The 26,392-nt window shown below is 47.6% G+C and overlaps 6 protein-coding genes across 7 annotated transcripts; 4 read left to right on the top strand and 2 right to left on the bottom strand.

The window, feature by feature from the left end:
• The first annotated feature begins 1,301 nt into the window (after positions 1-1,301).
• On the top strand, positions 1,302-6,070 carry LOC117840075 (uncharacterized protein C57A7.06). 2 transcript variants are annotated; one of them, XM_034720528.2, is made up of 11 exons: positions 1,302-1,710; positions 1,910-2,030; positions 2,310-2,749; positions 2,915-3,136; positions 3,230-3,535; positions 3,654-3,986; positions 4,065-4,145; positions 4,225-4,320; positions 4,414-4,782; positions 5,003-5,134; positions 5,580-6,070. In XM_034720528.2, exons 1-11 carry the CDS (start codon positions 1,441-1,443, stop codon positions 5,748-5,750), a joined length of 2,541 nt encoding a protein of 846 aa, XP_034576419.1. In that variant the 5' UTR covers positions 1,302-1,440; the 3' UTR covers positions 5,751-6,070. The 2 variants fall into 2 exon arrangements, with proteins under 2 accessions (XP_034576419.1, XP_034576418.1); XM_034720527.2 differs by having other exon boundaries at positions 1,303-1,710; positions 4,408-4,782.
• A 384-nt stretch (positions 6,071-6,454) lies between these two features.
• LOC117840076 (blue-light photoreceptor PHR2) lies at positions 6,455-9,750 on the top strand. Its single transcript, XM_034720529.2, has 4 exons — positions 6,455-7,479; positions 8,444-8,673; positions 8,753-8,851; positions 9,431-9,750. Exons 1-4 carry the CDS (start codon positions 6,550-6,552, stop codon positions 9,510-9,512), a joined length of 1,341 nt encoding a protein of 446 aa, XP_034576420.1. The 5' UTR covers positions 6,455-6,549; the 3' UTR covers positions 9,513-9,750.
• A 458-nt stretch (positions 9,751-10,208) lies between these two features.
• LOC117840078 (large ribosomal subunit protein eL22z) lies at positions 10,209-11,824 on the bottom strand. Its single transcript, XM_034720533.2, has 2 exons — positions 11,489-11,824; positions 10,209-10,564 (listed from the first exon to the last, which is right to left on the bottom strand). Exons 1-2 carry the CDS (start codon positions 11,737-11,739, stop codon positions 10,420-10,422), a joined length of 396 nt encoding a protein of 131 aa, XP_034576424.1. The 5' UTR covers positions 11,740-11,824; the 3' UTR covers positions 10,209-10,419.
• A 409-nt stretch (positions 11,825-12,233) lies between these two features.
• LOC117840077 (UDP-glucuronic acid decarboxylase 2) lies at positions 12,234-14,878 on the bottom strand. The gene is made up of 3 exons (XM_034720531.2): positions 14,022-14,878; positions 13,706-13,944; positions 12,234-12,865 (listed from the first exon to the last, which is right to left on the bottom strand). Exons 1-3 carry the CDS (start codon positions 14,788-14,790, stop codon positions 12,557-12,559), a joined length of 1,317 nt encoding a protein of 438 aa, XP_034576422.1. The 5' UTR covers positions 14,791-14,878; the 3' UTR covers positions 12,234-12,556.
• An 880-nt stretch (positions 14,879-15,758) lies between these two features.
• On the top strand, positions 15,759-19,742 carry LOC117839931 (peter Pan-like protein). Its single transcript, XM_034720369.2, has 7 exons — positions 15,759-15,918; positions 16,046-16,350; positions 16,468-16,698; positions 16,809-16,901; positions 16,988-17,175; positions 18,995-19,188; positions 19,285-19,742. Exons 2-7 carry the CDS (start codon positions 16,123-16,125, stop codon positions 19,392-19,394), a joined length of 1,044 nt encoding a protein of 347 aa, XP_034576260.1. The 5' UTR covers positions 15,759-15,918; positions 16,046-16,122; the 3' UTR covers positions 19,395-19,742.
• Positions 19,743-20,101: 359 nt separating this feature from the next.
• On the top strand, positions 20,102-21,193 carry LOC117839932 (uncharacterized). Its single transcript, XM_034720370.2, has one exon. It carries the CDS (start codon positions 20,551-20,553, stop codon positions 20,971-20,973), a length of 423 nt encoding a protein of 140 aa, XP_034576261.1. The 5' UTR covers positions 20,102-20,550; the 3' UTR covers positions 20,974-21,193.
• The last annotated feature ends 5,199 nt before the right edge of the window (positions 21,194-26,392 follow it).

Genomic DNA, 26,392 nt, shown 5'->3' with positions numbered 1-26,392 from the left:
AATCATCAGAGCTAAAAAAAAAGCAGGTGATCATTACGGGTAATTGACAGAAGCGTAGCAATCGTCTGCTATGAAAGTCCAAATTTGCACGGGCCATGCATTGAATTAACCAAATCTAAATGGATTAATGTCCACACTCGACAGTCAAGACATTGTGAGCGACGTGGCACGTCAATCCAAGCAGGTGGGGAGTATGCGTAGTGACGCTCCACTTTTTTTTTAAAGTATCATTCTATTTTTATTCCAATGTGAAAGGTGTTTTCCCCTCATTCCAATAAAAAAATTACCAAATACACAAAAGAATTTTAATATCTTTTTATTAAGATAGAGAATATGGAGCAGCAGTTCCAAATGTTGATTTACAAAAGCGAAACACAACGAGGAGTTTGCGCTTGGCAAAAGGCCTTTTTTTTATTTTCTTTCCATAATTTACATAAAATCCAATATCCTCTTCCCATCTCTTTGCTTGCCACCTGTGATGCCCACCCCCGCTTGCTTCCTCTAGGCAATTCTCACCATCGAATACACATCTGCCAATACTTTTTAACGTAGTAGATCTTAGGAAACATTGGATTTACATGTGGAACTCTACATGAGAAATGGGAGGTGAAGTTGTGATGTTTGCCGATGCAATTGCAATGCGTTGGTCAATAATGGAGGAAGTTCAGGCCTTTGCTTCGCTAGCTTGTATCGCCCTCAGCCTTTGTGCTTCTGTTCCAGCTTCATGGGTTGAGTTTTTTTTTTCTTAAAACTTAAAATCTTAGTCAAAAATAAGTGTTCGTTTAGACAATTCTGGACAAATGAGTAGCTGTGAGAAGTGACCATGTTATCTCTAATAATTCATATTAGTTGTGGTTGAAGGTTGTGCAATCCATTTTGTTTTCTGAATCCTTAATAAATGCACATGTATTAGAATCAGAGGAAAAAAAAACATCAATTGGCTTAGCAGAGAGAGCATGCCCAGGCTCGGGCCAAGCCCGGCAAACAGCCTCGGGGAAAAAAACATGATAAGCCCGTCCATGAACAGATTTCGAGCCGGTCTTTTCGGGCTTTTTTTCAGACCGGCTAGCACGGGCCAGGCCGAGCTGCTCGGTCTTTTTTGAAAGGAGTCGAGCTAGCAGTAGAAAGAAGTTAGAGAATAGAGAAGAATGGCTAGGAAGTGGTTTTTTTCTGTCTGTATTTAAAGCCCAATTCTAAATACCTCAATTGCCGGCCCAAGTACCCAACACATCCAAACACAAAAAATTCTCTGGAAGCCCATCTCCCGTCTTCCCGTGTCCTTCACTCCTCACGAGCGAGAACGAGCATACCCTAGCCGCCAGCCGCTCGACGCGCCTCGAGTCCCGGCGCCATACGCAGACACGCTCGGCGCCCGTCCTCCCTGCCACGCCGCCGAGCACAGCGCCGCCGGTTCCTTCCACCGCTCTGATCCTCGCTCTAATGCCGAAGAAACCCGCCATGCGGCGCGGCAAGCCCGCCCTCGGCCCCGAGAAGAAGCGCCGCCACGGGCCCCGCCTCCCCACGGCGATGCGCCGGGAGCTCGACGCGATGGGTCCCGGCGGCTCCGACGACGAGGAGCTCTCCGACGCGGGTGCCCAGGACGTGTACGAGTACGAGGAGGGGGTCCCCGAGGAGGAGGCCGGCAAGAACGGCCGCTACGACGCCGTCGCCAAGTATGAGTACGAGTTCGACAGCGACGCCTCGGAGGCGGTGCGGTGACCCCCTTACTTCTCTCTTGTGCGTTTGAGGGTCTGTTGTAGAGACTAACTAGCCGCGGCTCGACTTGCTGCGCAACAAAGAAAAAAAGGGTGTATTTTTGTGCGAACCAGCGAAGAAATTGATGCGACATTGGTAGGCATTTTAGTTGCTCTGGTACTTGCGATAAATTGCGTTCGCATTTGTGTTTTAGGATGAGGATGTGCCTTCGGAGGAAGGTGAGGATATGGAGGAAGATGACGATGGTGAGGATGAGGAGAAGCAGATAAGAATACTTCAGGAAACGACTGGAATGCCTAGAGAAGCCTTTGATGGTAAACTTTTTGTGAATCCTTAGACATTGCATAAAAGATATTCTCATAGACACATTGCGTACAGAGATGGATCTTTCGTTGAAGGCTTGAAAGGGCTGCTCTTTCCTGCCAAAACGTTAGGTGCTGAACAATGTTGAATAGCTCTCATAAATAGAAAAGCCAAAACTCTAAAAAATGTATGCTAAAATCACATTTCTCTTGAACCATTGATGCTGATGGTGAAAATTGAGTTTGTTTATCATTCGTGGTTCAGAATCTGAAATAATTTGTCAAAAACAGGAAAGAAGAGGAAACAGCCGTCGGAGCTGCCATTGCAGCATGGTGATGGACCTGTCACAATTCATGATCTCTTGGATAATATCCAGGGAAAGCCTGGGTATAGCAAGGTCCGTAAGAGGCTGCAGCAGCAGGAGAAAAAAACAATGATTGTGGCTGCCCCACTTCCAAAAGTGGATAGGGAGAAGCTTGAGCGTGGCGTGGCGAATCAGGAACTCAAGCGTGAGCTCACAAAGTGGGAGAGAAATGTGAAGGGCAACCGTGAAGCTCCTACACTATTCTTTGAAAATGATGCCAACTTGGGTGTGAACACCGTTGCGGCAATTGCAAGCAAGTTTAAACCAAGGAGTGAGTTTGAGAAGAGAATGGCTGAGATTACACGAAGCAGTGAAATAATGGAGGCACACAAGAATGACGGTGCCAAAATCCTGGAACTCAACAAGGTATGTTGATGATCTCATTGCACTTCATCAGTTCAACTGAATTTAACTAGGTACCATATCAGTGCTGACTAATATGTTTTTGTTCATTGAACATGTTTAATGTTATGCTGCATATTCCAAGCCTTGGAACATTTTTTGCTAAATAGGTTAAATTAACTTATGTAGATTGATGTGGAAGATGTGAGAGAACGCCAAAACCGCCTTGCTAAAATGCGCAGCCTTCTATTTCGTCATGAGATGAAAGCAAAACGTGTGAAGAAGATCAAGTCCAGGACATATCACCGAATGTTGAAGAAGGACAAACTGAAGGTAGCATCAGCAGAATTTGAGGCAGATCCTGAAGCTATCAAAGATTATGCTATGAAACAAGAATTTAAACGTGCAGAGGTAAATCTTTGCTCATTTCTTTTTCTCTTGTCGGATAGCTTACTCATTTCTCTCCCCCAAAACATCGTTAATTTATGTTGAGATTATTTACAGGAAAGGATGACATTAAAGCACAAGAATACATCGAAATGGGCAAAACGAATCCTCAAGCGTGGATTGTCTGTTCAAGATGAAGGCACACGAGCTGCTATTACAGCACAACTCCAACAAAATGCTCTTCTGACTAGAAAAATGAATTCCATGAAAGATGATTCTAGCAGTGAGGAAAGTTCAGATGATGACGAAGATGAGAATGACTCAGAAGCAAAAATCTTAAACAGAGGGAAAGAAAAGATTCTTAAAGTTCTTGAAGAAGATAAAGAGATACCAAATTCAGGAGTTTTTTCGTTGCCTTTCATGGTGCACTTTCATTTCCCGTGCCCTTTGTGCATTTGTTTAGCAAAAGTATATTTGTTAGCAACATTGTGATTCTGTCACCCTCTCACCCCAATTATCACATTTCTGTGCTTATCTACAGGAGCGTGCTATGAAAAAACAGGAGGAAGCAGCTTATGAGGAAGCACGACAAGCTCTTGAAGACTACGATGATTCCTTGAGGAAATTGGAGGACGATAACACTGAACAGAATGAAGATTCAATTAAGGTGACAGGTAAAAGAACATTTGGGCCTGCCAAAAATACACATGAAGATGTAAATAAGAGGCAAAAACTACACGAAACTGAGAGTAGTGATAGTGAGTATGATTCTGACCCTGCCCAACACTTGGGCAACAATGAACCAACTACAAAGCAAGATGACATACAACTTGGGACTGCACTGCTGGATGATGAACAGAATGATCTTTACAAAGTAAGGTGTTTATACATTCAAGTTATTAAATCATGTAATTTATGTTACAGTATTCTGATTTGTAGTTGCATTATGTAGAGCTTCGATGATATCATGAAAAATCCAGGTCCTAAGACAACATTTGAAGTTGGAATGTTAGCTGGTGATTCCTGGAAAAAGGTACTTATGCTTGCACTCACAGCTATTTTTTTCCTCGCCTTGCTTTTTTTTTAAGCTTATGGTCTCTTGTTTTCACCAGGTCAACAGTAGCAAAGGAAATGGCAATAGCAATGTCAATGGCGTTACCAATAAATCCAAATTACAGGCTCCACCTATTGTAGATCCAAATCCTAAGGTTTGTCTTAACTATGATATGTGGTTCTTGATTCTATATCCAGTTGGTTGTTTCACTGATTTTGTTTTCCACTTTGTTTTTGAGTAGCAACAGGGTAGCAATCCTGATTCAGATTCAGAGGAAGAGATGGTTGAGGGCTTCTTGACCATGTCTGACACAAAGGAAAACTATGAACTTCCATCGCAAGCTGAACTCATACGCCAGGCTTTTGCTGGTGATGATGTTGAAGCTGACTTTGAGAAGGACAAAATGGAAGTTTTAAATGAAGAGAACCCTGAACCTGAAAAACCTGCTCTTGTTCCTGGCTGGGGCCAGTGGACGGACATCCAGCAGAAAAAAGGACTTCCATCATGGATGATCAAAGAACATGCAATTGCTAAAAGGAATAGAGAAGAAGCCTTGAAGAGGAGGAAGGACGCAAAGCTTAAGCACGTTATTATTTCTGAACATGTGGATAAGAAGGTAAATGTCTATTTGATTTGTTATGTGCAACATGTTCGCTATATGTTATATTTATGTTGTTTATCTATAATTCATACCTTTGGTATTCTATTATAATTCTGGAAAAGCGTATCTAGATGTATTGTTTCCTTCTGCCTGGATGCTTAGTGCTGAGATGTTTCTTTAGTTTTTTTAGAAATGCTTGAACAAGCTATAATTTTTGCTGCTTTGCACTTTGCAGGTTGAGAAGTATTTAGTGAGGAATTTGCCTTTCCCTTACACTTCGAAGGATGTCTACGAGCAGAGCATCCGTATGCCTATTGGACCTGATTTCAACCCAGCGATATCAGTTTCTGCTCTCAATCGACCTGCGGTGAGTTCATCTTGCTGATTCATCGGACTGTTAAGAACTATTAATTTAGTACATATACTTGAGGATGTCTGAATCACATAGGTGATTCAATAGTCTACTTTGAAAGCAACTGGTTTTGCCTTGTCAGATTTGCATTATATTCAAGTACATACAGTACTGTCTGTTTTACATGTGCAACCAGGATGTTTGTTTATGCCAACCAGCATCTGTTTAGGTTTCCTTTTTCTCTGTAGCTACATCAAAATGGCGGACATGGAATGGTGAATAGTGACACGATTATTGAGTCATATCTTGATTGTAAAACCTGCCTAATGTCATGTTCTCAGGACCTAACTTTCGAGTTGGTAATAACAAATTAATCACAAGTACACTGACTCCTGCCATTTGTTTTGAAGTGCCTGTTGATTAAGTTTCTATTCACTGTTGTACCTCCTATATTTTTCAGATTGTTAAGAAGCCTGGTGTTATCATTAAGCCGATACAGTATGAGGAGGTTGATCCCCATATGAAGCCGGATGAACCGAAAAGGGTCATTCAGAGAGTAACTCCACACCCAAATGCGAAGAAAGCCTCTGCAAAACAATCAAAGGGGGCAACTTCACATAAGAGAAAGTGATGAGACTGTCGTCTTCTTTTCAGTTGGCTTCATGTGTTGAGAAGTGTAGACATATGGAGGAAGCAGAGCTCATCAGAATTGTTGGCACACCGACTTTGCAGAGTGCACACCAGGAAGAGTGTATAGGGTTTTTTCTCATAGTGAAAACGGGTTCATGACCCATAGGAAAAGGTTCACACCACTGGTTTATTAGTATTGTGAGCTCCTGCACCAGAGCTTTGAAATTTTGGTACGCTGAAATAGTTGTATCTTTATATTTGTTGCTTTCGCTGCTGAAGTGCTGATATTTCAAATGATAATGATGCTATGTCTCCGATTAAGATGTATTGGGTACCGATCATTGAACCGTTACTGGCAGCCCCACTTGTTTTAAGCCCCATTTTTCAGATGACGGTAAAAACGATTGATTTGCCTATGTTCAAACAAGCCATCTGGTGGGTCTTGTACGTACACATGATGAGGGGGGAAAAAGAATGAAGAAACAAGTCGGCCTTTGTTTTTCTACACCTACTTTGTTTTGTTTTCAAATAAAAATCTCATTAGTTTACACAAATTACCGAATTTGTGAATTTTTGCCTTTGAAAAGTTCACATCTGACCAGAAAGGGTTGGTGACAAGAGCTCCAATCTGGATTCTGGTAAAACTGAAAATGGTTGGTGGGGCTCCAAAATTCCCCACCACCTTCCCTCCCTCCTAGTCCTTACTCTCGAGTCTCCAACTCCAACCAACCCATCCTCACTCCCTCATCCACATCAAATCTGTTCCACCTCCCCCCATTCATCCTCGCATCCCACCAACCATGGCCGCCGCCTCCGACTCCGACGCCGGCGCCCACCCGCGCGAGGACCCCAGCCTCCTCCCCTTCGCATCCTTCTCGCTCTCCCTCAATATCCGCGCGCCGACCGCCCCCACACTCGCCTCCATCCCGTCCACCATCCACCTCCCCACCCAAATCTCCACGCTCGCCGTCTGCCTCCACCCCTCCGGCGCGCAGTCCCCGTCCCGCCGCCCCACCCGCCTCAACTCCGCCACCTCCTCCGTCATCTCGCCGCTGCCCGCCTCCACGCCGGGCCTCTCCCGCTCCTTCCCGTCCGGCGCGCCCGCCGCCGCGGGACGCCGCCGCACGCTCGTCTGGTTCCGGGCCGACCTCAGACTCCACGACCACGAGCCGTTCCACGCCGCGGCCGGGGCGTCATCCTCCCTCCTCCCCGTCTTCGTCTTTGACCCGCGGGACTTCGGCAAGTCGCCCTCGGGGTTCGACCGCACCGGCCCGTACCGCGCCAACTTCCTGCTCGACTCCGTCGCCGACCTCCGGCGGAGCCTCCGCGCGCGCGGTGGGGATCTTGTGGTGCGCGTGGGCAGGCCCGAGGTCGTCATCCCTGAGCTCGCGCGGGCGGCGGGCGCGGAGGCTGTGTACGCGCATGGGGAGGTGTCGCGGGACGAGTGCCGCGCCGAGGAGAGGGTGCAAAAGGCCGTGGAGAAGGAGGGCATCAACGTGAAGTACTTCTGGGGTAGCACGCTTTACCATGTGGAGGACCTGCCCTTCCGCCTCGAGGACATGCCATCTAACTATGGCGGCTTCAGGGAGGCCGTTAAGGGCTTAGAGGTCAGGAAGGTGCTCGAGGCTCCGGAGGAGGTTAAGTGCGTTCCCATGAAGAACGTGCTCGAGCCTGGGGACATCCCCACGCTTGCCGAGCTCGGGCTCACTGCGCCACCAGCCATGCCACAGGTTAGTCGGCATTTAGATTTTAGATCTTTCGCTCAGTTCAGAATCATGACAATTTATTCTCTAAATGTGGTAAAAGTTTGTGGTACACTGGTACTTTCCAGTACATTGTACTTCTAGAACTAGAAGTGGATGGAAGTTGCTAATTATAGCATGTTTTAGTGCCATTGACCATTTAGCTAGATTTTGTTGTAAAATATCCAACTCTTGGAGACTTGGACATATCTTAGGTATGCTGAATCTTTGATAGTGATGAACTGAAACTGGATATGAAATTTTAGTCCTGTCGTTTGTTTAGGTTGTCATGGTCCTATTATGAATGTGTAGTGCTAGTGCTCTCTTAATCCATTTCTGTTCACAGCTGTGATAGGATTGTCTGAGTAGCACAGGACAAACCAGTAGTACAATTATTTTTATGGTATGATGGTAAAAGAAGTTTGCGGTTTTGTCTCAAAGAGAAATCCCAAAATTCCACTCTTTCTGCGATTGAATTGTTTATCATTATCTCACCTTCATGTGCATTAGTAGTTAGCTTTGTTCTCCACGATAATGACATCTCCAAAAAGATTTCACATTTTGGAGCTTTGGAACTGAGTCACATTGGCAACTTGTGCATTGGTCTTTTGCATCTTGTGCTGTGAAATACCACCCCCTTGATTTAGGGACAGTGTAAACCTGTAGTTTTATGTTCTTATTAGTTGTTTTGGGAAGAATATGTAGAACTACATTGACATCTTAAAGGGACCTCGACATCAATGTCGAAGTGAAATGCTGAGTGTCTTACTTCCCAAAGAATAAAAAAGGCTGGTCAGTTGTTAATGTGGACAGTGACACTGGTGATTGGATTGGATCGTATCTTTTAAATAATTTCTGTTAGTGCCATGGCCATAGTTTTCTGTAGCTCACACCAAAGATCCATTCTCTGCAGTGCGTCCTGATCTCTACATTTACTTATTTGATCATTTAGGACTCCAAACCTGCTGTCGGCTCTACTCTTATTGGTGGTGAGGCAGAAGCTCTGGAGAGGTTGAAGAAGTTCGCTGCAGAATGCTCTATGCAGCCAAACAAAGTAGACAAAAGCAATACCCGAGATAGCATATATGGTGCTAATTTCTCCTGCAAAATTTCACCATGGCTTGCTACGGGTTGCCTCTCTCCACGGTTCATGTATGAAGAGTTGAAGAAGCATGCTACTAGGTATGCAAGTTAGCTGAACAGAAGTTCATCACAATATAAATTTGCTCCTGTATATAATTAGCAATTCTTGTCCTCCCAGAGCAATTCCTTCTGGGTCAACACCCAAGAATGATGATGGCACATCTGATGCTGGGACAAATTGGTTAATGTTTGAGTTGCTATGGAGAGATTTCTTCAGGTATGTGTCTCTTACCCTCTGTGTTTGAGATGACTAACTGAGCTGAGTGCCCATGTCTCGTAGAGGATATGAAATAACCAACACAAAGTGTGAACTCTAAAGACAATACTGTGAGTCATCATGTATGCATGAGTATTCATTCCATGCTTGCATATGAAACTCAAATATTGCATCATAGTATCATACTATTGAATCAGATTATCATAGCACAAATATTCGTTATGCACAAAGTGATATCCCAGCATTATCTTGTAAATCCTGTGCAAACTTGTAGTACAGAGACAATAAAATGCTTCTTGGACTCATATTTCATCTGCATCTTAAACTGAAGTTCAATTGTTTCACCAGTTAGAAAAATATGTTATATAGTGCAGCTTTTGTAGCATTAGGCACTAGCTTCCACCATGCATTCTTCTTATGCCCAAAATGTAACACATGCAATTAACTGGACCTAGTTGTTAAGTTTTTTTTGGGTAAAGTATAGTTCTGGCCTTTGCACTAATCATCAATGTGTAAGGACTAATATCTGCAGTATGAACGGAATAGTTTATGATCGAACTGTTTAATGTAATATCTCAGGTTCATCACAAAGAAGTACAGCTCCGTACAAAAGACATCTGAAGTCGCCACTGGTTGCACTCCCACCCCGGCGCTTGCATGAACATAGTTAGACAAGCTGATTGGCAGCTTTTTTGGGTGATGAACTTACACACACTTTCAATGAAGTTTAAATCTTTTTTTCCCACCAATAAATGTTGGTAGTGAAAGTGATGACTGAGTGTGCTGTTCTTTTGCTTTTGGTTCGATTGATCTCAGAATCGATCTTTGTATCTGTCGACATTCCTCTAAATAACTGTTCAATACTTTGAATGACATTGTGATCAATCTTGAAACTTGAATACTCGCTTCTCTCTTGCACTTGATATCAATTGACGTTTGTTTTGCTAGTTTTGTTTGATATTCACTCCAAGCAAGAATGAAACAGACTGGTTGTACTACGCGATTAAGTAACAAAGTGGTCACGTAAATGAAATCAAATCAAGGAATGAGGTTTAGTGTAAGTAATGGGTATCAAAATACGATTGCAGATCTGACTGCATCAGTGGCAATTGGCTGCTGCTGAATGCCTGAATTACACCCCCGCAACGCGCCAACTGCCCTTGGGTGTCCGAACTCATGTAGACAAGATTGCGCAATTAGACCAGGGCTGACAGCAATGGGAGCACATAGCGCTCGGCAACCAGCTCCTGCCCTGAATCCAGGACAGACCGCAGTGGTTCATTGCGTTTCTCCAGGAAACTAGATTGCAATTGCTTAGCTTGACTAGAGTTTTCAAGCTGACAATCATGTCAACAACTGAACGATAAAACACTGATGATATGTTATAGAGACAAGCAAGAACCAACAATTCTTGGACTCGATTATCTAAGCATCACATTGGAAGTTCCACCACGCTTAAAACAGATCAGAAGAGCAATTTAAACATCAAAACTCATCCCTTCAAAGGCTACAGCAAGACTGTTCCGACACTGTCCATAAGTTCACAAGACATAGATAAGGTAGTGCGCCTAATCCTCCTCCTCACCCTCATTCTCAGCGATGTTGAAGTACCGGAGCTCATAGACACTGCGGTCTTTGTTCGACGCGATGACCCGGAGCCAGTCACGCACATTGTGCTTCTTCAGGTACTTCTTGGTCAAGTACTTCAGGTACCTGAGAATAGAGCAACAGAGCTTCAAAAACTGAACAAAGAAAACCTCATTTTGCAATGTAAGCATTGAAGCATTTGCGAGCAACAGAGCCCAAGAAACTGAACAAAGAAAACCTTATTTTGCAATGCAAGCATTGAAGCATATAGTTGCTCAAATCACAAGGCTGCAAACATCATTATTGGAGCAAAGTACATGGTGGCCAACTGAAGCAAGCAAAGAACTACTGGTCCACCGACCTAACAGCGAGGTAGATTGAATTTTAGAAATGAACAAAATTACCACTTGGTGCAACAAACTAGGTTTAGAAATCATGGAATGAGCAAAACAGCAGGAATAAACGAGGCATCAACATCAGCACAAGCCTGTAAAGTAGCCCTATGTAGCATCCTACTTGCATGACTGATGTCTCACGATATAAGTAACAACAAAAGGTATATCTCGTGAGGATTGAGACGCACAGGTGATGTAACCAGTGCCATAATATGCAGCTGAAGTGCTAATACAACAGTCAACAAAGTGAGGCCTCGTTTGGAAACGTAACAATCCCCTCGAATCCACATGAATTGGGAGGGCTTGAGATAAAAAATTAGTTCATTTCCCATTCCAATCCACATGTGTTAGAGAAGATAGGAAATAATATTATGCTAAGTGTCCTAGTAAATGTCTCCTCTCGGTCAAACTAAGGTTTCCTTACCATGGAGCCAGGCTTTCTTCACAGCATATTCACCAGATGATTTACTAGCTGCAGAGCAAAAATGGAAACAGAATACCGAACTCTACGGCCAGCCATGACAAGTTCATCCCATATCGCACAGATATGAACGCATACAGCTCGATGCATCCATAGTATGTCCTAAAATCGGTACCCAGAGCTATGAACGCGTGGATCTGGATGGAAGAACGAGCAAGCTTTGTGGGTGTATACCTCTTGGAGAAAGGCCCCTCGGAGGTGACGGTGACCTTGGTCTTGTCGCGGGTGACGGTGACACCCTCGCCGAGGTTGCCGGCCTTGCCGCCGGCGACCTTGATGCGCTCCTGGAGGAACTTCTCGAGCGTGGCGATCTCCATGATCTTGTCCTCCACGGGCTTGGTGCAGTCGATCGTGAAGGTAACGGCGCCCTTCTTCTTGCCGCCGGCCGCGCCTCCCTTCGCCCCCGCCGCCACGCCGCGCGCCATCGCCTCTTCCTCCGCCTCTCCGCTCGCCGCGTGCGCCGCTGCTGCTCCGGTGGTGGTGGTGGCTGCGCCGCGAGAGACGATAGGGTTTTGAGGAGGCGCCGGGGAGGTGGCTTATAAGTAGTAGGGTTGAACGAATCGGACGGCCACGGTTGGCTTGATGGGGGTAGCGGCGCAGTTTGGGCTATGTGGTCGTCGTGGGCTGCTTCTGTTGCTATCTGTAGGCCCACGGAGTTGATTCGGCCCGTTTATCGATGGAGTAATTCGACGTTTCGTGTCAGGCCCAGCTGTGTGCCTCGGCTCTCCGCCTCTTCGTGCTGCCCCCCATCCTGCAACTGCATTACTGCAACAGCGTCTTGGCCATTCGTGGTCGACCTCATTGCCATGGTCAATGCATTCGTCTAGCATCGGCATTGTCAGGCAGAGAGGATAGCTGTTATTTTGGCAGATCCAGTAACACAACAAGGCCACAAAGGCAAAGCTAGACACAAGCTCATTACATTAACTCATCATCTCTGAAGTCTGAACAACTGAACAAGCATTCATCTCTGAACTGATGCCATGTTCATAGGCTACACTACATCCTACCGCTCAATATGCCTGCATGTGCTGACATTCCAGCACGAATTACAATTTCGCATGCAAATTACTCGCTACACATCCACATGATCAAGAGCAGCTCAAGCTCGTGGACGCTCGGCCACAACATGATCTATCTCCGGATCAGCATCTCGATCGCGTACATGTAGAGAGGATTTCGGCTGCTAGATCTATCGACCGGCTCCCTCCTCGCGGCCGCCATGGCCGTGGCCTACCCTAGCTATACCTGCGGCTGCGCTGCCTGCTGGCCGTCTCCGAAGATGCGGGCGCGGAAGTCCTGGACCATGAGCGGGAGCCCCTCGCGGAGCGGCACCTTGGGTTCCCACCCGAGCAGCTGCTTGGCGCGGGCGATGTCCGGCTTGCGCTTGTGCGGGTCGTCGGCGGTGTTGGGGCGGAACTCGATGCGCGCGCCCCGGTCGATGGTCTCCTGCACCACCCTGGCCAACTCCAGCATCGTGAACTCGCCGGGGTTCCCCAGGTTGAACGGGCCCACGTGCTCCCCCTCCATCAGCTTCATCAGACCCTCCACCTGCCCATCCATCGTCAGATATCCTACCATGAGATGCACATGTGCGGAGCCATTCTTTCATGGCACTTTAAAAAAGTTCAACATGTAGTAATTCAGTTTTGACGTGCTGTCTTTTGTGCTCTAGGTTTGTCTTTCTTGTGCACAAAGAAGATAAAATCTTGTCTTCTGCCAGAAGAAAAAAATAGAGAGCTCGCGTTCGTTCAAAAATAGAGCTTTTGCATCGTCTTCTGCACAAAAACAAAGCTTTTGTCCTGTGCACAAAAGGGTATGCTTTCTACTGCTGCGACAAGACGATGCCCGTGAACCACAAGAAGCTAGGCAGATCGCGCGCCGAAGGTTGAAGGGTGTCTTTGGCGCGAGCTAGTCAGCTAGAAATGGCCCGGGTGGTTCTTGTATGATTGATTGCTTGTTTCGGCGTTAAGGCCATTACTGCTTGCCAAAGCTGTTAGGTGTTCGGCCGCCAATGCCAATGCCATGCTAGCTGTGTCTGGGGGCTTTGGATTGGCGTGGTCCAGACTCCATTAGTGTCCTGCTTCTACAGAGAGTTCAGGAGCGACGACGACGGCCGGTTGCCACTCGTCAGCACCGCGCCGTGCCGTCGCGGGCATGGCGCGCATGCGCGCGCGCACTTGGCACCGAGGGCGCGCGGCGCAGGCGGATTCTGCCATGCGCTGGCCTCGCGCACTTTGGTGGCGTGCGGGCGGGTTCTCTTCATGCAGTGGGCGCGGAGTGGAGTGCGATGGGGGAGCCGGAGCGTTGTGTTGTGTGTGCCACGCGTTTACGAGAAGCTTGTCGAGAGAGGGGTGGAGGGCGTTGTGGGCTTGTTGGGCGTTACCATACCAGGTCCGACACGTACTGGAAGCTCCTCGTCTGCTTGCCGTCGCCGTAGACTGTCAGGGGCTCCTTCCTCAACGCCTGCGCGACGAAGTTGCTGACGACCCGGCCGTCGTCGATGCACATGCGTGGCCCGTAGGTGTTGAAGATCCGGGCGATCCTCACCTCGAGGTTGGCGGCGCGGTGGTAGTCCATGGCCAGCGTCTCCGCCGTGCGCTTGCCCTCGTCGTAGCAGCTCCGGACACCTGCGCGACGCAACAACAATGCCCTTCGATCACCGACGACGACGCAGCAAATGCCTTGGCGATCGATCGATTCTTACCGATGGGGTTGACGTTGCCCCAGTAGGTCTCCACCTGCGGGTGCTGCAGCGGGTCGCCGTACACCTCGCTGGTGCTGGTGAGCAGGAACCGCGCGCCGACGCGCTTGGCGAGGCCCAGCATGTTGAGCGTCCCCACCACGCTGGTCTTGGCCGTCTTCACGGGGTTGTGCTTGTAGTGCACCGGCGACGCCGGGCACGCCAGGTGGTAGATCCGGTCCACCTCCAGCAGCGCCGGCTCCACCACGTCGTGCCGGATCACCTCCAGCGCCGCTGTCGCTGGGTCGTGGTGCGCCAGGTTCTCCTTGCGCCCCGTGAAGAAGTTGTCCACCACGATCACGCTGTCGCCGCGCTCCAGGAGACGGTCCACCAGGTGGCTGCCCACGAACCCGGCACCGCCCGTCACCAGCACGCGCCGGACGCGAAGCCGGACGCCCAGCGGCACCCGCGCCGCGCGCCGCTCCCGCTCCCCGCCCACCGCGGCGTGGGCGTCCTGGCGTCGCGCGAGCCCCGCAGCGACCGTGGTGGCGGCGCTGCCGGCGCCTGGGTTTGTGGATGAGGAGGTGGCTGCGGTGCCCGACGCGGACGGCGCGTTGAGGAAGACGGCCGCGGCGAGGGCCATGCCCAGGAGCGCGAAGAGGAGGCGCTGCTCCGCGAGGAGGTACCGGAGCGGGCGCGCCGCTAGCGGCTTGTGGTGCGGCTTGGGCGTGTGCCCGGGCGCGCCCGTGGGGAGGGACTCCTCGTGCCCGCGGAAGATGAGCTCCGACGCCATCGCGGAGCCCGGTGGCGGCGGTGCCTCTGCAGGCAAGCTTCGCGCCTTGTCTCGGCCGGCAGCTTTATTTTCTCTCTCCCCTGTGGGCGTCTGCGAGACGCGCGCGGCCGGAGGTGGCGGGTGCGGAGTATTTGACGGGGGCGCGCTGGCTGCCTGGCTCGCGGGGTCTGGTCTCTGGTGGGCGCGGCAGCGGCCGCACTCGTGGCATAGCCGTTTTGGGGGGGGGGGGGGGGGGGGGGGGGGGGGGGGGGGGGGAGTGGCGGCGAGGCGCGGCCGCGCGGGAGTCCTCCACTTTACCTCGCCGGCTCGCCGTGCCACACTACTCTCTACTAGTCCTGAGCCCTGACGTGTCGTGTCCACATCTACTTGTCGAAATTTTTGCAAATTGGACTCTCTGCGACAACGAAGCACTGGCGATGAATTTGATATAGAAATGAGTTTTACTCCTCGATCGAATGAGATCTAGCTCAACCATTAGTGACCTAAATTTGTACTAAATTGAATGGGGAAGAGAGTCTGGGTTAGGATCAGGGTTTAAGGGCTTACCTTTGCTACCCGGCTATAAAGGGAGCTCTTGAGCGGCTCGGCGGTCAGCAGTGGAGGCGGGAGAGACAGAGGCGGCAGGGACGCCGCCGGAGTGGGTGGTGGAGGGAGGGGGGCACCGACCGCATAGGGTTAATGTTGATTCTTCATCTAACGGTTGGAAACATCGACTCACAGAAAAAGTTAAAGTCAAGTATCAATCGACTGATGGGGAGATAGACTCTACAGGAAGAGGAGGATATATATACGTCATAATAGTTTAGAAAAATATTAAATATACCAAAACCATAAAACTATTGAAAACTTAACAAGATCATCGTACAAAATTACTATTGGGCCGTTTTGTGCCATTGGTCCACAGTGCCACCTTTGGCCCAGGGCAGAAGGCCTCGACCCAGCATCCCTACCTCTAGTATTATTGTCCCTCTCCGATGAGGCGATGACCAAACCCTGAACCCCCCAAACCGACAAAGCGAAGCCGCCGAGTCGCCTCTCTCCGCCGCCGGCTCCTCCGCTCGCTGCTCCTTGGTCCGCTGCCGCTGCTTGCTCTCGGTTTCCGCCAGGACGTCGATTGCTTTCTTGTTGGTAAGTAATCCTAGCTCTACTGGATGTATTCCCTTGTTCCACGAGCGGCGTTACTCGTGAATTCCTGCGCTGCGTGATAACTTCACTAACCCAACCCATTCATCCATCCATGGTTATTCTTCCTCAGCGCGCGAGATTGAGATTACTTGGTTCCTGATCGAGGCGCGGGCTCAATCATTTGTGTGTTCGTCCAACTGAGCGGCCATGCGCCAACCAAGGTCCGGGCAAGGGAAGAGGCGGGGCCTCGGGCCGCGGATCCCCGCGACGAAGCTTCGGAAGCAGCAGGCGGCGCTGGCGAACGTCGACCAGATCACGGGCGCCAAGATCCCCAAGAGCTTCGTTTTCTCCCGCGGCAAGCTCCCCTCCACGCTCCGCCACCTCCAGCAGGACCTCCGCAAGGTCATGCTCCCCTACACCGCTCTCAATCTCAAGGTCCATCCCTATCCCTTTGTGCCGTACTAGCTTACTTGAGCAATCAATTAGTGGCTGCGCTTATTTGGGTGCTCACGACCTGGAATTTTGGTGTCTTCTTCTTGAAACAATTGACAGGAGAAGAAGCGGAATAACCTCAAGGACTTTGTCAATGTCGCCGGTCCGTTGGGTGTGACGCATTTCTTGATCCTCTCGAACCCCAAGAGCCTGCCGCACTTGCGCTTTGCCAATTCGCCACAGGGCCCAACCTTCACTTTTCAGATAGAGGAGTATGCACTTGCGGCGGACATTGCAAACTCGCAGAAGCGGCCGAGGTGCCCACCAGGGATATTTAAGAACTCTCCTCTGGTATATGGCACTAATGTTGAGATTTGAGAATTGTTTTAAGATAGTTTTGATGAAGATTCTTTATTGTTCTCTGATACCTTGTTTTCATGTTGAATTTATGGATTGGGCAGGTTGTCCTCAGCGGGTTTTCTGGTCTTGGCAACCCTTTCGAGAGTTTGGTTGAGTACTTTCAGCATATGGTCCCTGCTGTTGACCCAAGCACTGTATGTATTGTGCAATAAATTTAGGATGGGACCTAATGTTATTGTACCAGCATATTCTGATAATAATACTGTATTTGGCATAATAGGTCAAGCTGGCAGAATGTCAGAGGATTCTATTGTTAAAATATGATAAAGAGAAGGAGGTTATCGATTTCCGGCATTACTCCATCAAGCTTCAGCCTGTTGGGGTCAGTCGCAGGATTAGAAAGCTCATGCAGAACAATCAAGTTCCTGATCTAAGAGACCTTAAAGATGTTAGTGATTACGTGACAAAGTAAGTTCTGTTTTGCCATTATATTAAAATGAGATATTTTATATTTTCCAGGAATGCTGATTTGCCTAGAAAAGCATGGTAGCTAACAACACAAATTTAAACTTGTATATGGGCTGCACATAACTATTTTGATAAATTTGAGTTCCTTCTTGGGGGCACCATAGACTGAAAGAACATGAAATACACCATTTTATATCAATACCATTTTTTGAAGAATCTTTTTCAAAGTCCATTTCAGAATTCGAAATATTCCCCTGTAAAGATTTGGGAAACATGCTGTGTAACATCGCATTGTTGTATGTCTCTATCAAAATGTAACCAATATTACATGGGTGCTTTACTCTTTTGCTGGGACCTCATCTGAATAATATTGATATAATATTTTCATATTATGCATTAGTTACTAATGCTCAGTAATTTCAAAGTACTCAACTCAATTGAGTGCAAAAGGGAGATTATTGAAAATAAGGGTTTTTGGAGCATAGACTTGGGGAAATGTAGTGTGCCGATACAACTAGTAGCATAACTGACTCTAAGAAGACTGTGATACACCGCGGCCAGCAACTACAGCTACAGATAAGTGTTGTCATTTACGTTACAAGTTCTAATAGGAGAAGAAGGATTGCATGGTAGTATGATATTATCTTGACAATGCGCAAACAGATACTGATAAGTTATGTGAGTCGGCTACATCCAACATGTTACTGTTGGACTAGCGCACACTAAGATCTTTGTGTAATATGAAGCTCCTCATTAGTAATCTGAAATATACATAGGCCAAGCAACTGAGCAGGCCATCCATCCATTATTAGCTATAGCTGTGGCATGTTAAGCTGAACATATAAAATTACAGCTTACAGATGATCTCAACAGTGACCTAGCATAGGCATAAAAGCTTCAGGCCGAAATGCTAACTACTGTGAAGAGAACCATCAAGTACTTGCTTCTTGAGCATTGGAAATTAGTGAGACCTCCAGATAAATTATGTAACCACCTATATGGAATCTCTAGAAGGCTGGAGCTATATATGTTGCACGCATGGTGTAAACTTTCGGGAAATGTTATGCATTTGTTTTCAGCAAAGAACAGACGAACAATAAAGCTGAAAGAAGGAATAAAACTTATGACCGATATGATGCAAAATAATAAAGTTTTAGTGATTACTCTCCATTCTGTGTTGCTTCTTCAATAAAAAAAAGAATAGCATCCAGAGTTAATATTTAGATTAGAGATGCCACTACATTGAGAGACCCTGCCAGTGCATATGATGGTTACTACTTACTATGAGGTATCCCAGGGCTAGCTAACTATGTACAATGTTTGAGCATCCAGGAACCAGAGAACAAAGTGAAAAATCTAATCATAAGAAAAAAAATACCGAAATTCAGCACTTAGCAGGCATTGAACTTCAGATAATGGATTTTAGTGTGGCGGAGAAATGGGTAATAAGTAAAAGCACCTTCATTCACCTCCCTAAAAGATTGGTTCATGCAAAAAAGACCATATAACATTAGCCCTGCAATGTCTATAATGCATAGTCAGAATCAGAAGTTTAGGGAACACTACCTGGTACCAGGTCATGTCCTTTTTTTTTTTCCTGAAATGCTCTCTGGTTGTGTGCCTCAGTGGAATGTCTTATTTTTTACCTGAAACAATCCGGTCCCTCTCAACTTGTCATTTGCTTGTTTGCTGTGCCAGTTTATTTTACTCAAAAGATTGTTTACTTTCAATTTGGCAACTGTGATTATTCAAATAATAGTGCCTGATCCATATCCATTTAGCTTTGTGTAATAAACCCTTATATTCACATTCTTGCCAGAGCTGGATATGGATCAGAAAGTGAAGTTGATGATGAAGCAGCAACAGTAAGCCTACCAAGTGATGTTGACAAATTAAACAAGGCATCAAGAAAAAGCGCTGTCAGACTCCAGGAGGTCGGACCAAGGATGACTATGCGCCTAGTTAAAGTTGAGGGTGGGCTATGTTCAGGAGATGTCTTATACCCTTGGCCTGGTGAGTTACCTCTGATGCTGCAGTGTCCCACCTTAAGTTATTCTTAAATGTCATTTTTCATTTTTGTTCGTTTCCTGATTTTCGTTTATGTTACAGTGGCAAAGGAAGCCGTGGGAAAGGGGGAAGCAACTGAGGAAGAGGTAGAAGGACAAGAAGAAACTGAGGATGGACTGGAGGATGGGTCAGAGGACGAGATGGAGGAATAGCAATTTAGATGATGAGCTCATCAAAGCACTGATCACCTGGCACCTGCCTACAAGGAGAGTCAACAATGTGGAAGCCACTCCTCTCTTTTATAACTACACTAAGCAGAGCTTTGTTCATCTCCAGATGATAGAATTGTGGTGAATGCAAAAGCAGGTGCAGTGGCTGTCCTGGATGTTTCATGCTAGATTCACGGGCTCTGAGTGTTGTAGCATGATTCGTTGATACCAATTTTGTAACTCAAGGCGCATATTAAGGCATTAGCTGCAGGCTTGCAACAAAGTTGAACATTATTCCGAGGATATGGTTGAGGTTTATAAAGATTTTCGAATTATTGTTGGAAATTTCAATTGATGGGGATGGCTCCCCGCAAGGGTTGGTCACGGAGGATTGGTGTGACGGATTCTTACCACCTATTTTTATGGTTTGCAAAGAATTGCCACGTGTTCTGTTTTCTGGTAGAATCTGGTTGGTTGGGTGCCAAACGAGCATGTGTGTTTACTGTTTAGCCTGCCTGCCCTGCCATGGTTCGTTTTGTTTACTCCGGCGAGCGATGGTGCGACGAGGCCAGCTGCCTGGAATCACATGCCCGGAACTGAGGATCCGAGATCTCTTCCCGGGGAGGCACCGGGATCTGACCTACCTAGTTCATTTTCAAGTGTCACGCATTCATGCTAATTGTCGGCTGATGTGGCAAGCGATGAGGGTTCCCACTCGTGTTTGTGCAGGCAAAGGCCAATGGGTAGGTAATTAGGTTTCAAGATTCTCTAGCCCGAACTGTCCTCAGAGAATTAAGAAATGCGTGCAGTGTACGTGTACCTTTGGGATTCAGGCTTAAGCATTTGCTGAACCTCTCTTCAATTAAAGAAAGAAACCGACAGGGATTTGGAACGAGCCCATCTGCAGTGCCCCGACCACCACGGCACCCCTACCCCGTATACCCTTTCCTCTCCTGTGATCTACCGCTCCTCTCACTTCCTCAGTCCCCCCACCCCACGTGACCCTCTCCCTCGCTGCTCATTCACACTCCCACCCCACCCCTAGGCCCTAGCCCCGCCGCTCTCTCTAAAATCTTCTCCACCTCCCATTCCCATTCCCACCCCCACCCCACGTACGAGAGCGAGACCGAGAGAGATCTCACACAGGCAGCGGCAATAAATGGCCGGCGCGGCGGACGAGTACTACTACGGCGGGGGAGGGGGAGGGGGAGGGGGAGGGGGCGGGGGCGGCCCTCGCGGGGCGCCGCACGGGCTGCTGCTGGCGGTGGTGGTGGGCCTCGTGGTGGCGGGGCCGCTGTTCCTGGGAGACGGCGGGGAGGCGCTGACGGAGGCCGTGGCGGAGCTGCTGAGCCCCGTGGGCCTGCTCCTCCTCCCCGTGTGCCTGCTCTTCCTCATCCGCGTCCTCTCCTCCGACCGCGGCGCCGCGGCGCTGGCCGACGTCTTCGCCTTCGGCGGGTCCCCCGACGCCGTCCACCGCGTCGGCGGCTCGCCCGTCGGCGTCGCGCTCATGCTCCTCCTCATCCTCGCCCTGCTCTACTACCGCTCCTCGCTCTTCGGCGGCGACGGCGGCGACGACGAGTAGGAGCGGGAGCGGGAGCGCGATCTCCGGCCGGCTAGGCTAAGCTGTGGGTGTGGCGTGGCGTTGTTGTGTAATGTGAGGTTTGCTAGGGGCGTGGGTGTAAAAGTGCGTGAGGAAATCGGAGTAAATTATTTCGGTGTTTTGCTTCGTCGGTTTGAGACGAGGGCTTCTGAAGCTTCTGTGCTGCATCGGGCCATGTGCTATTGTGCTTTGTACTCTTCTTCCCCAGCGTCTCGTCCTGGATCCGGTTCCTCTGAAGTTTTTGAAACTACCTCAGAGAGAGGTTGGTTGCTGCTGGCCAATCGTTGGACATCTAACGGACACGACGAGAAGGAACTTGGTTCATATGGCCCATAAATAAATAGCCCATAAATAAATAGCTCAGGCTTGCCACGCAAGGTAAAGGACGTCTCTTCGTTAAAAAATGCAGCTGCTCGTTAGGCTTAAGTTTAATTCGGCTTTGTAGTCAAATTTGGTATTGTTATGGTCAGAACACGATGATTCTACTTGTACTATTTAATTTGGCCAAATGATATTCATGGGCCAATTTATTGAATGAGTGAGAACTTACTAGGAGATAAAGACACCAGGAGTATAGTTCATTTTCCTTTTGAGGCTGCTATAAGTCTTTTGAAAGGCAGAAGAAACGTATTTTTAAAGCCCATATTAAACCTATCAACTTGATACTAATGGTCGTATTTTTCTAGATTTATTTGAAAATTAATGGTGCTACTCTTTTTAGTGGTCGGCGGCGTGCTTGACTGTTTGTCAATAGTAAGAATGCTTTGTGGTGAATTTCAATATCTGTCGGCCTACGTACGAGTAGAGCTGCATGCATATGGAACAAGCTGGTGCACTTGACGGTTTGTCGTCATGCTGGTATCTCATATGTTTTTCGTCCGCTGTCTTCCGCCTTTTGTTTTTTTTCGATTGTTGAGGTTTTCTTTTTTCGTCGATTTTTCTTCTTACCTGCACATTCATTTTCCGACTGATTTTAGAACCCGTAACAACCGTGAACTGGTCCTACCACTGCTACGTGGAATGTTCTGTGTAGTTACAAAAAATAATTGAAGCATCCAGAAAAACACCCGAATGTTGTGTTTGTTTTTTAGTGAACAGACTCCCTTCACCTCCTGCGGCAGGCTATTTGTTTATGGACCTTACGTACAGATCATGTCCATTGTTTCTCGTCGTGGCCATTGGATGCCGAACGATTGACCAGCAGCACCTACTACCTCTCTCTCTGAGGTAGGTTTAAATACTTCAGAGGAACCGGATCCACAAGACACTGGACAAGCAGTAGACTGTAGTAGACTGATGAACCCGTCGTCCCGTCCCAAATACGTGAGTGGGGTTTATGTTTTTAGCTTTACAAAGTAGCAAGATCCAGAGGGCACAGCAGAATTCGAGAAAAGTGATGACGTTGAAGGTAAAGTTGTCCTGGTCGGTGGCTCGGTGCGCTCGTGCCCTAAAAACATTTTGTACTTGATTAGAATTGTCCAAATAAAGGTGTTTTGGCCAGCTGACAGCTGAGTACTTGAGCTGCAGCGACACTATCGAGTGGTGCGAAACATGCAGGCCGTTCGGCAGAGCTAGTTGCGGCTGCCGGTGCTGGCTTCTCCTGCCAGCGGCTGCAGCGCAGCTGCTAGCTGCTGCTTGCTGCTTCAGCTGATTGCAGCGGCCGTTGTGTGCGTCTCCTGCTCCATACTAGAGAGTCACTATTAACTGCAAACAAGCATCTATATTATTTCCAAATGAATTTATCCACCAAATAATTAAGCAAGTCTCATTTGGATATTCTTTTTTATAAAATCAAACTATTGTCAGCCGTGGGACTACAAATCATTCAGAAATTATTGAGAATAAAAAAAATATAAGGTTATTATGGATAAAGAAAATAAAGTGTTTTCCCTACGAATGCGCTGGGCAGCGGTGGCTGCTGCTCCTTAGGAATTTTCGGTCTGTTTTCCCTACGGATGCGCTGCTACATTTCAAAATTAAATTTCTAACGGTCAAAAGATCTACAACATTCAAATTTTGTCGCGCAAACATAACCAACACACTGGAGGGTACGAACGTACAGAACAACTACTACAATTGGTTACATACAAATTACAACATTAACATACACAGCATACACCCATCATTTACATCAAAGAGATTCCTGCCGCAATCCAATCTCGTACACTGGCCATATCAGGAGTAGCATTTGCTGCCACCCATTCGGATACCCCATAGTCCGGAGCTCGCGCCGTGTTCGAACCTGCAGTACTTGCATCGGCAAGGTCCAGCAAATAATTATGGAGTGCGAAGAAGGCAATAACAAGCTTCGTTTGCCGCTCTCGAGAATATAGTGGAACTTCCCGTAGAATGTGCGACCTGGATTTCAGCACGCCAAATGCGCGTTCGACCACATTGCGAAGACTGGAATGGTGAAAGTTGAATTTCTCCTCCAATGTGTCCGCCGACCTTCTGCTAAACTCCTCCAAATGGTACCTGGTATTTCGATACGACCCCAGATACCCTTCTCGAACTGCGTAGCCCGAGTCGACCAAATAATATCGGCCTACAGATAATCAAAAATATTCAACATTAGTGCACCACATTTTGCAATTGCAGCTTCATGTGCGTAATTAGTCAAGTACCATACTTGCAAGTGGATGAGGGTAGTTCGGTGCCGCCATACAATCCCGCAACACCGCCATGTCGTGACAGGATCCTGCCCTCCCCGCTCCTACATATGTGAAGCGTATGTCCATATCGACTATAGCTAACACATTGAAGCTCGTCCACCCTTTTCTGTTAATAAAATCCAAACGGGACTCACGCCCGACCAATACTGGAATGTGTGTACCGTCTAGAGCACCTATGCACCCATCAAAGAACGGTGCATATTGGTTCAGCTTATGATTCACCTTAGAGTAAGCAGGATCCTTTGGAGCCATGACTGTTTGGGCAAATGAAAACATTACATTTGCCACATGCGTCATCTTCCTACTAACTGTGTCCAAACTCCGGTCAAATCTTTCTCTAATTTGACGGCAAGCTTGTTGTGTCGCACACGCCCACACGAACATACCTAAAGCCTCAACAAATTCTACCCCTTGCGACGTTTTCAATCCATGATTGGTAACCAACATGTCATGCAACTGAAGGAATGTGTCGGGATACATACGAAAATTATCGAAGCACCGCCGCCTGTCCCGCAGGTTCAGCTCAACCCATTGCCGTCCCGTCATGCGTGGCAGGTCAACTGGCGGGTTCCGCCCAGGACGCTGACTCCTGTGAACCTCCGCATATGCGGCTGCAGCTCCTGCTAAACACTTTAGATCGAACACGGAGCTGTTGTCGCTGCCGGTGTCACTGTTTTGTTCCTCTGTACTACTCATACTTGATTGAACCTGTGCATGCACAATCGGAGGGGCATAAGCAAACACACCTTACACATAGGTAGTTGCACCGAATTATACATATGCATTTGTTTCGAACCTGTGCAGTGCCTGTAAAGTTGCCTCTCCCCCTTCCTCGAGCTGCCGCAGAATTAAACCAATGTTCCTGCTACTGATGAGCGGAGGGCCACCAATGCCCTACTGAAGTACCTGTCCAAAAGGTTAACACAACAGACATCAAAATTCCAAATAACTTCAAAGCAATCTGTTCTGACACAAGGTAAAAAAGTAGACTGATGTACTGAGACGACATTGAACTTGAAAGAAACGACAGTACACTTAACAGAAAACTTAACAGAAAGTACTGATCCAAAAGCAACAAGTACACTTCATAGAAATGTAGTGACCAGGACATTTAACTTGAAAGGAATTTAACTAGCACTAAAACGAAATGTTCAATGAACAAGACATGTTACATAAGCTAACAGTACTGTTCCGACACAAGTGCAAACATTATTTTCGAAACCCATCAGTACACATCACTACAATAAAACAAAGTCATGCCACAATCACTTCTTGTTCAACATGTCCTAGTTGAATTGTATCCAGTTCATTCGGCCCTCTTTCATTGTCATCTCCGTAAACGCCATCCTATACTCCGCGTTCTTAGTACATAAATAAAGAGCCTGGCAGTAAAGCGGAGACCCCTCCTGTATACCATCTTCTACCAGGAGCTGCATACAACGAACCATTTCCCCCCGGGCACGGCCAGCACGTTGCTGGCTTCTTTTTGCCACACTTTCGGATAGCTCCCTGATGTACTGCTCCAAGTTGTCACTTCTTTTTTTCGTAGGACTGTCCATAGAGAATTCCCGGGCCGGCCGTTTGGACATGGCACGAGCACTACTAGCAAGCGGGGGGTCCTGGTCCAAGTCCGCTGCATTGCCCTCAATCCCCACGCTAGGTGTCACCTCACGAATACCTCCTGCCGTCAGCAAGGTGCCCCTATCTTGGGGTTTATAGCCAAACAACTCAAACAATTTGTCGAGGAAAGGTGGAGGCTTAACGGAAGTCGGCTGGAAACTCGACTGGGACCTCGGCGGGGCATCACCACCACTGGTGTCCTGCAATGTTCAAGCAACAATAAATGATCAAGGCCAAAAACATAAAAGTACAAATAAGATGCCGAGTAACTTAGAGGCCTGTCATAGGACGTACCTCTTCGTCCTCCTCCCAATAGGTGGCATCAGCAGAAACACCACCAGTTTGTGTGTCGCGCCCTAAACCAGATTGCTTTTGCAAGGCCATCCAACTCAGGAATGTTCTCCTCAGGTTGTTGAGCTTGTTCTGCAGCTGCTTGCTGCCCAAATGCAACCTAGTTTGTGCCCTGAAGCTTGAGTACACGTTCTTCCATCCCAACTTAGTGAGGCATCTGTTGCTCCAATTGAACTGGTTCTTCTGAGCAATGCACAAGTCCAACAAAGTTTTCTTCGTGCCCTCATCCTAGCTGGCACGGTTATTCATCTGAGTACACAAGAGCTGCAATTATATTGCACCGAGCTACGGATAACTAGGAGGCATACAACTAAACAATCTAAAATTACTGGATATGTTACTTGCCTTAGCAGGTGTCTTGGCGTGTTTGTGGCGGAAATTGTACGGGCACACCGGTGGGGGAGAGCACGACGAAGTCGATGACGATACTAGTGTGGGCACCGTTGGTACTTCCTCGCGGTTGGCCTGCTAGTAGCCTGGTATCAGTCGCCTGTAAAGGTGAAAAAACCAAAAACAGACACATCAATTTAGTTCACTGTGTTGTGGACAAGTTTGGGACAGAAGCAGGTACACATAGATTACATGGTCATGGTATCTAGTATGAGCAAACATTTCTACCAGTAAGCTGCAATCGTCCTAAGTAGAATTAAGCCACAGATCGATAAGTATAGCAACAACAAAGATTGCCCAAATAGTTATGATATAGACGACATATCAATTATCATGATCAGAAACTCCTTTTCTCCCACCTACGTTTT

This window comes from Setaria viridis, chromosome 9 (assembly GCF_005286985.2).
Source record: "Setaria viridis chromosome 9, Setaria_viridis_v4.0, whole genome shotgun sequence".
Taxonomy (NCBI): Eukaryota; Viridiplantae; Streptophyta; class Magnoliopsida; order Poales; family Poaceae; genus Setaria; species Setaria viridis.
Note: the sequence above shows the minus strand (reverse complement) of the source record. Positions and strands in the feature narration are given on the sequence as shown.